This window comes from Chanodichthys erythropterus, chromosome 10, assembly GCF_024489055.1.
Source record: "Chanodichthys erythropterus isolate Z2021 chromosome 10, ASM2448905v1, whole genome shotgun sequence".
NCBI classification, from domain to species: domain Eukaryota; kingdom Metazoa; phylum Chordata; class Actinopteri; order Cypriniformes; family Xenocyprididae; genus Chanodichthys; species Chanodichthys erythropterus.
The window spans coordinates 35,960,783-35,970,777 of NC_090230.1; the positions used below are offsets into that span (position 1 = coordinate 35,960,783).

The 9,995-nt window shown below is 36.4% G+C and overlaps 1 protein-coding gene across 1 annotated transcript; it reads left to right on the forward strand.

The window, feature by feature from the left end:
• The first annotated feature begins 4,670 nt into the window (after positions 1 to 4,670).
• On the forward strand, positions 4,671 to 9,882 carry car15 (carbonic anhydrase 15). The gene is made up of 8 exons (XM_067399082.1): positions 4,671 to 4,728; positions 4,893 to 4,919; positions 5,026 to 5,202; positions 6,614 to 6,759; positions 6,846 to 6,938; positions 8,126 to 8,192; positions 8,275 to 8,435; positions 8,855 to 9,882. Exons 1-8 carry the CDS (start codon positions 4,671 to 4,673, stop codon positions 9,074 to 9,076), a joined length of 951 nt encoding a protein of 316 aa, XP_067255183.1. The 3' UTR covers positions 9,077 to 9,882.
• Positions 9,883 to 9,995: the final 113 nt, after the last annotated feature.

The window sequence follows — 9,995 nt, forward strand, 5'->3', positions numbered from 1 at the left end:
CGAACTAAATGACAATCAGGCATTTTGTACAAAGATAAAGATGTTTTTGCACAACAAAAGCACACAGGCCTGCTGTGTTGGGCTGAATGAAATACAAAGACAAAAAAATTAATGTGAAGTTTGCAGGCAGATCCCTATTTCTTTATTGAAGATCCATCACCAGCACCAAAATAATTGAGTATTTGACATTATAAAGATGTTTCTATCATCCAGGCAAATGTTCTTTCACTGTTTAGTCTTTGTTTTGCATTTAATTCCAGGGTTTCATCAGCACAGACAATCCTGTGAACATTAGTTTGCTTTTTATTTTATGCGTGCTTGTTAAATGTATGTATAAGCGTGTGGATTGGTCGTGTGTAATGTAAAAGTTGGCATGAATGTTTTACAGACCTACGGTTGCATGTTTTACTCTTTTGCGCATGCAGAGAGGACGTCTCTTCTGCTGTTGTACTCTTTATTTCTGCTATGCTTACAGACACTCGTCTGCAAACTGAGGTTCGAGACATCTGATTCCCCCTTTCCCACATACCATTTGCAAACGTTTTTTTTTTTTTTTTTAATTAAAAAGTAGATCATTTTTTTCTAGATAGACTTTGTGGTGCAACAAGGGAAAAAAAGCATCATGAAATGTTTTATGTAGAATGCAACAGTTGGTGAATTTGTCGATTCTTGAATTTTTTTTTCTTTCTTTTTTTATGTCATGTACTGCTTTTTTTTTCTCTGAAGTAGATGTACATCTAATCAAATGCCAAATAAATTGTACCATGAAGGACAGCAGTGTTTGGGTTCCTTTTGTCAGACTTGATAAGATAAATACACGTTTCAAAAGGGCTGTAAGAACTTTTTTTCATTGCCAATCTACGAACAGCTTGTAGGGTACGTTTACACGACAACGATATGTGTAAAACGGAGAAGTTTTTCCTTTTTGAGTTTTCCGCGTACAGACGTCACCGCTGTCAAAACGATTCACATTCATACTAGGGCTGCACAACGATTAATCATGATTAATCGTTTGCAAAATAAAAGTCTGTGTTTACGTAATAAATGTGTGCGTTCTGTGTATAATAATTATGTATATATAAAAAAAACACACATACATGCATATATTTCTTAAATTTATAGATGTTTAAATAATTAAATATATATATATATATATATATATATATATATATATATATATATATTAACTATAAATATTTTATATATAAATATAACATTCTTCTTAAATATATGTATGTGTGTGTATTTATATATACATAATTATTATACACAGAACACACATGTATTACGTAAACACAGACTTTTATTTTGCAAACGATTAATCGTTGTGCAGCCTTAATTCATACGAAATTACGAATCCGTGAAAATGACTAAAAACGCTATTCTGCTGGCAGGCCATTAGATGGCGATGAAATGTAATGCGCATGTGCATGAAGTCATCGTTTTCACAGATGCGCTTTGAAACCCGTTTGCATTTTCAGGCCACCAAAACGCCATTGTCATGTAAATGAATGGCCAAACATATAAACTTTTCTGTTTTTAGTTGAAAACGGTGTCGTGAAAACAGCCCCTTAAAAACAAGACTATTTGTTCGTTTTTGCGATGATTTAGATTTTAGCTAGCAATTTGATGCTATAAAAACAGGGCGTGTCATCATGATTCGAAGTTGATTGACAGCTTGTCTGAGGACTGTCGGAACTAACTATTAATTTTCGATTTCTTTGTTATTTAACACCAACAAAATGAGCTGTTCAGCAGTAAACTGTCCTAACCGACCTACAGGATCTGACGGATCACTGAACCTTTTTCTGTAACATTAAATATGGGTCTTATAAGCTAATTATTAAATGTTATTAGTTAAGATAACACACCTAATGTTAACCATGTCGGGAAAAAGCTGGTGATCATTATCTGGCAGTTAATTATTATTTTTATGGGTATAAAATAATAATTAGCAGGGCAAAACTAATGATAGCTTACTCTAATTACAGCAATCGATCTCCTGTAACGTTAGTTTAGCCCTTTATTTAAAATGGCAGGACCGTTTCTGACGATTTAGTTGTTTCTAGTGGCATATTATATTGAGTTTATCTACTGAATTTGCTGTTTCAAAAATATTATTGCTCTAGAAACAGAATAGCCTATTATTTTATAGGTAGAATTTTAAATTGTATATAATTTTTATAGTCTATTTAAAATACATGAATGATGACGCAGTCGTCTGGGCGGAAGTTTGATACCGCGACTCCGCCTCCGGGCTCCACTGACGATTCCTTCTGCGCATGCCCAGGCTCCAAACTTTTTTTTTTTTTGACGTATTGCGTAACGTGTCAGCGCCCATTCATCAGCCAATTTTGGCTTCAGTTCAATACTATGGAAGGAAGCGGCGTCGCGTCGTCCATCTTTTTTTTACAGTCTATGTATCAAACATGAAAAACGGTGTTAGTGCCTCATTTTTTTTTCAACCACAACTTCATTTTGTACTTTAAAGCGGCTATCCAGGGCTGCGTTCCAGTTCGGTTTTAGACACGCACTCGCGAACTTCCCTAAACACTTCCCTTCGGGGGAATCCCTGCCGCCATTTTGAAGTGCGTTCCACTTCGTGAAGTGGACGAGGGAAGTTTATATGGACAGACCCTCGCTCCTTCGATTTTGACCGAGGGAGCGAGTCTACTTCATATGTACACTTCAGGCAGCTCCATAACCCACAATGCAACACGATTGTGACGTCACCGCATATTGCGTTTAATTTACCCTACCACAAACAACTCTATGATATTCTAATTATTTTTTAAACATTTAAAACACACATATATACATATAGAATGTTGTATTAAACAATTTTGTAAGGGGAAAAAAATAAATAATAAATCAGCTCCATTGCGGTTTCCAAGTGATCAAGGGCTTAGGACGTTCCAGTTCAGCCCATACAAAGGTTCCGCCAGAAGTGGGCACTCGTGCAACGTAAGCAATGACAACGAGACTGAGTGAAGTTAGCGAGGGAAGGGCATTTAAAAACCGAACTGGAACGCAGCCCAGATCAGAGACGCGCTCCACGCGAGTGAAGGCGGAGCTTCGGCGCACACCTCCTGTTACGTTATCGTAACTGACCAATGGTAGTACGAAGGTGTTTTGCAGCTGAAGCGAACTGTTCCCCAAAGTTCGCTTTGGCAAGCCGTTTCGAACTTCCAAAAAGAACACAAAATGAACTTCGTTTTGGCCTGATTTTGTTCGAAATGACGTCACATCAGTTCGTTCTTCGATTTCGTTTGAAGTATACCGGAGCCTTTAAATGATGAGAGAATTTTCATTTTTGGGTGAACTCTTCCTTTAATGTTAATACATTTATTATTGTTATCTTCCTACAGGTCCATCTGAACTGTTCATTTTATGCAATTATTTAAGTATTTAATTTAATATTGTCCATTTTGTACATTTACATTTAGATTTTATACAAGAAGATACTGTTTATCATAAGTTATTTTAACCGAAGGGCCCCCAAATAAAATTTTACTTTGGGCCCCATAAAAGCTTGTGTGAGCACAAGCAATAATTTGCTGGCTGCTGTTCACTTAACAGCCTTAATAATAGCCCCTTTAAGATCTCATAACGTGTGTTATTTGATTCTTTTGTGTGCGATGACTCTAATCCAGAATGACCCCTCTGAACATTTTAAAGCCTTTTCAGAGGTTTCCCTGTCCTTCCTGAAAATCGATCACTCTTAAATGTCATGTGAGCCAACGGGGGGATCCCAAATGTAAGGAAGCACTCAGTTCCCTGATGTAAAAGCTGTTCCTCAAGCTTCCTGGGAATTCTCGCTCCTCGAGAGATTAGACATCAGTGACATAGTTGTGACATTCCCAAATAAAGGATTTACTGTTTTACAATTGTGATGAGATAAGGACTATGTTTTATGTACAGTGGCCCCAAAAAGTAGACTCTTTAAGATGTCTAAATGTCACTGAATTCAGTACAAAATATCAAGTGGCGAAATTAAGTCATTCATGTACACTAGTGTTCAAAGGTTTAGGGTTGATTTTGGAAAAGTTGGGGAAAAGATAAGTCTCTTATGCTCACAAAGGCTACATTAATCGAATCAAAAATACAGTAAAAAACGTAATATCGTGAAATAATATGATTACAACATTTTTTCCAGGATTCTTTCATGAATAGAAAGTTCAGAAGAACAGCATTTTTTTAAATAGGTTTTTTTTTTGTAACATTACAAATGTCTTTACTGTTACTTTTGATCAATTGACCACTGTAAACTAGTATTTAATATTTTTGAAAAAATATTGATTGATTGAAAAAAGATTTGATGTTTTAATCTGTTTTGCTAGATTCATTCCCCATTTAGGATTGATTATCTTGGTAAAACTTTCTATCTGCATTATTTTGGATATAAAATGAAACTTTGGGTTTAAAACTTCACTGTTTTGTTCATTGCATATAGTCAGTATTCACTTGTCTGTCTCCTCGTTCAACAAATGTTATTTGTCTGAGACGAGCGCAGTGGCAGCGACACGCTCAAATGAGCACAGTCAGTGGAAAAAAGACCCTGACATCCTACCTCCATTCAAGAAGATCACTATATAAACCCCCGTTTTCTGTGCGTTTTGTATTTTTTGGGGTGCGAGACCGGTGGGAACATATTTATTCATTTTAAGGGCATGATGTTACTTCTGATGCTGATGCTGTCCGTGGTTTTATTAGCACACAGTGACGATGGTGAGTGACAGGAGATTCATTGATAAATTTCTTTTCTGTTGCTGTTGGCAAAACGTAGGTTACTATATTGCACTTTTAGTTTTAAGGAATTAGATTTAATGCCTTTGACTGAAAGAAAAGTGATTTTATAAACTCTAATAAAGATTTTAATTGTTTTCTCTCAGATTTCTGTTATGATGAGGAGCACTGTGGTGAGTTTTTTGAGCTATATATGTGTAATCAGAAGGAAAAAAAGTACTCATTTTGGCAATACTAGTAATGTCATGATATGAAACAAGATTAAATTGTTCTTGGTAGATCCATATGCATGGGGAGACAACTACCCCTCTTGCCACCCTCTTCTGGACAGCCATCACTCTCCGATCAACCTGGACCATCAGCTGATGAAGAACGATTCTTTAGACTCTCTGAATCTGGAGGGTTTTAATTTGACCCATAAAGGCCAGTGGTGGCTGACAAACCAGGGTCACTCTGGTAAGTGATTTTATAGAGTGCATTAGTTCCACTTTTTCAGCTGGTTCTGGAAGAATTTTGTCCATTTTTTTATAGGGATTTAAAAAAAAAAAAACTTGTGGTACAAGTAATGAACCAAACCAACCAGCTATGAGGTGAATCACCACATTACAAACTTTTTGAAGCAAAAAAGTATTTGAAAATCAGATAAAAAGGTACAAGCCTGTGTACTTAAAGGATTAGTCCACTTTTAAATAAAATTTTCTTGATAATTTACTCACCCCCATGTCATCCAAGTTGTTCATGTCTTTCTTTCATCAGTCGAAAAGAAATGAAGGTTTTTGATGAAAACATTCCAGGATTATTCTCCTTATAGTGGACTTCAATGGACACCAGACGGTTGAAGGTCAAAATTACAGTTTCAGTGCAGCTTCAAAGGGCTTTAAACGATACCAGATGAGGAATAAGTGTCTTATCTAGAGAAACCATCAGTCATTTTCAACAAAAAAAAAAAATATATACAACTGTATATGCTTTATAAACACATATTATCAACTGCACAATGCTTCCGCTTTCCGCATTATTTTCCGCATTGTTTTCATAAAAAACCTTGATTTCTTCTCGACTGAAGAAAGAAAGACATGGACATCTTGGATGACATGTGGGTGAGTAAATTATCAAGAAAATTTTATTTAAAAGTGGACTAATCCTTTAATGACTTTGGTGAGGGAAAGAACTACAATCCCATGATGCATTGCAAATTACAAAAACGATGGAGAAATATAAAACTATTCATTTAAAGTTAATTTTATCTATAGAAACAATATATTTTAAGTTTATTTACATGTGTATATATATATATATATATATATATATATATATATATATATATATATATATATATATATATATATTATATATAAAAGAAATTAAGGTTTAAGGTTTAAATATATATATATACACACACACACACACACACACACACACACACAAATAATTAAGTATTTTGACAACATCGAAGGATAAACTCAATTATGTCATTTGAGGTGCTTTGTAGGAGTGGGTGTTCCCTGTAATCTCTTTTGGCATGATTTGCCAGATTTGCTCTCTTCCGTAGAGCATTATGGGTAATGTAGTTTTCACCGAAAAACAGATTAATTAAAAAAAAATGACCTAAACAAAAGCATATACCATCGATTAACAACCTTGGAATTCCAATATACTTCTGAGTTTAAAGGTTTGTAAGTTAGTGTAAAAAAATCAGTTATCCTTTGTATTTTTACTGGAAACTGACATTTGCAGTCGATTGAGCTTTAGAAAGATGTTTGTATGCTTTTATCCCAAACATCTTCAAGGTGCATTATTATATTATTGGAATGTTCCCTGGGAATGAAAAGTTGAAGCTCAGTCTGAAACGTGTCTTTGTGTGTAGTTGTGCTGGAGGTCGGTAACGGTATGCAGGTGAGTGGCGGAGGGCTTCCTGGAACTTACCGCACAATCCAGCTGCATTTCCATTGGGGAAGTGTCTCTTCAAATGGATCAGAACACACTCTGGACCACCTGAGGTTTCCTATGGAGGTTTGGGCCTTCCGTTGTCTTTATCTCACTAAGCAGTTGTTCACTTTACATTTTTTTTAATGTTTGTCCGTGTTGTTTATCCGTAGATGCACATTGTCAACATCAAATCCACACATCCAAACTTGACCTCTGCACTTGAAGACCCAACTGGCATTGCTGTGCTTGGAATCTTTGTTGATGTAAGATCTAGTTTTATCTGAAGTAGTGTAATCGGTCCTACTTGACCTGCTCCAAGCGGGATTTGAACTGGCATCTCCGGCATTGGAGACAGACGTGCTAACAAGGACTGCAGTCTCTAGCATGTCTCTTGTCTTGAGGCCAGGGGAGTGAGGTTTACATGCACAGCTCTTACTGGCTTGCTTCCGTTACACTTGCTCCCATAAACCTCACTCCCATCCGGGTCACGGCACCAAAATGTAACCGGTCCCCACTCTACCTGCTCCGAGCAGGACTCGAACCGGCATTGGAGGAGCATGCGCTAACAAGGACTCTTAAAGGAACACTCCACTTTTTTTGAAAATAGGCTAATTTTCCAACTCCCCTAGAGTTAAACAGTTGAGTTTTACCGTTTTCGAATCTATTCAGCCGATCTCCGGTTCTGGCGGTACCACTTTTAGCATAGCTTAGCATAGTTCATTGAATCTGATTAGACCGTTAGCATCGCGCTTAAAAATGACCAAAGAGTTTTGATATTTTTCCTATTTAAAACTTGACTCTTCTGTAGTTACATCGTGTACTAAGACCGGCGGAAAATGAAAAGTTGCGATTTTCTAGGCTGATATGGCTAGGAACTATACTCTCATTCCAGCTGTGTAATATCATTGCACTGCTGCAGCCATGGAACGGCAGCAAAGTTCCTTGATTATTACGCCTGAATGAGAGTATAGTTCCCAGCCATATCAGCCTAGAAAATCACAACTTTTTATTTTCCGTCGGTCTTAGTACACAATGTAACTACAGAGAGTAGTTACAGTTGACAAGAGTCAAGTTTTAAATAGGAAAAATATCAAAACTCTTTGGTCATTTTTAAGCGCGATGCTAACGGTCTAATCAGATTCAATGAACTATGCTAAGCTATGCTAAAAGTGGTACCGCCAGAACCGGAGATCGGCTGAATGGATTCGAAAATGGTAAAACTCAACTGTTTAACTTTAGGGAAGTTGGAAAATTAGCCTATTTTCAAAAAAAGTGGAGTGTTCCTTTAAGACAACAGTCTATATTGTCAGTCTCTAGCGTGCCTCTTGAGGCCAGGGGAGTGAGGTTTACAGTCACAGCTCTTCTTAGCTTGCTTCTGTTAGAGTATCATCAATGCATAATAAACATTATCACCAATGATTTGTGTTTTATCTTTAATACTCTACCACAGGTGACATATTTGCATAATGAAAACTTCCAGTCCATCTCAAGTGCACTTCCCTCTGTTGCCTACAAAGGTTTGTTGAGACTAAACTTTTTCAAATAAAAAAATAGAGTATGTGCAGAAGTCTAAACTAAATATTTTGATTTTCTTTCTAGGACAAACAAAATCGATAAGACCATTTCCTTTGGTGAATCTGTTACCTCAGAACAACCTAACACAGTATTACCGTTATCATGGCAGTCTCACGACGCCGCCCTGTTCACAGGTGGTGTTGTGGACCGTGTATGAAGTGCCTGTCTATATCTCATGGGCTCAGGTAAGAAAAATATACCCTACGTAAATATGATCAAAAATGCTTCTAAATATGCAAGCTCAATTTTTTACTCTTCATAATGCAACACTAGTGCTCGGTTGCATTTTCAGTCTTGCCACAAGGGGTGCTATACTAATCTTGTTTCCACCACTGAATAAAAAATAAAAAAGTCAATTGCAACTTTTTTTTTCTCAGAATTGTGAGTTTATATCTCTCAATTCTGACTTAATAACTCACAATTCTGAGAATTCTCATAATTGCGAGATATAAACAATCAATATTGCAACTATATATTTTTATGATTTAATTATTAATTTTTCATTTATTCCATTTGGGAAAACTAGCACTAGCCAGTTCACAATTGCATATCTGTTTAGAGAGAAAAGTTTAAGAGATTTCTAATATTAGCTTTCTTTTGTCAGTTTGAGCAGTTTGTAAGCGGGATATATTCCACGGAGGAAGAAGCTGCTAACCATGTTCTCCTGCATGACAACTACAGGCACATCCACCCAACCTATGGTCGGTCCGTGTACGCTTCCAAAGACGCCAAGCTGCTCACCAATGGAGTTTCTTCTTTTGCTCTTCTCAATCTTTTAAATGTTCTTTTACTTTTGATTTTTAAACATTTAGCATTTTGCATATAGCAGAACGGCAGCATTAAAGTACTTGGACTATTCATGACACTTAAAATACTGTGGGAAAAGCAGCTGGGAAAGCCAGTATCCAGTCTAAAGGCATGTTCACACCAAGAACGATAACTAAAAAGAATGCACAATAACTGAGCTGAAGTTTTGGGCTTTTTTGCCTGCCCGCTTTAAATGCCCAAGCTCTTTACATTTTGATGGATTCTGTTTGACTGTCAATCTTTTTATTGTTCAGCTGGGAAAAAAAACGTTCTGAAAGTGATTCTAATATCGTTTCTCTGTTGTCATCGTTATAGCCAGTGTTGGGGATAACACAAAGTAACGCGAGTTACGTAATCGGATTACTTTTTAAGTAACGCATTACTTTTAAATGTACAACAAAATATGAGTAACGTAACTTTTTTAAAGCTGCAGTCCGCAACTTTTTTTGTGTTCAAAATTTACAAAAATTATATAATGAGAATATACAACATGAATCTATTTTCCAAACCGTGTTTTTGTCTTATCCTGAATCATTATGGTACACTTATAATAAGTGTTTATATTTGGACTATTTTAGACCAGACTGGTAGGATTTGCCGCAGAGTATCACAGTAACTGCGTGACTCGCCATAGACATACACAGAGAAAAGTAGCCCCGGCTACAATGTTCCTCCGCAAGACGCGTGCAGTTCTGTTTATTAACCGCTAGAGCGCCAAAAATCGCGGACAATAAGTAATGCAAGTTACTTTTTTTTATTTATTGACTTACAGCTCTCCTGTCCCCATGTTGAAAGTTAGTGCAGTGATGTTGTGTGCACTGTGTAAACAAGATGGTTATTGAAGTTCTAGACTACAATAATGGTTTCCCCAACACTGGTTATACCTGTGGTGTGGACTTCTCTATTCTCATAGACTTGGAATGATTATAAAAAAACTT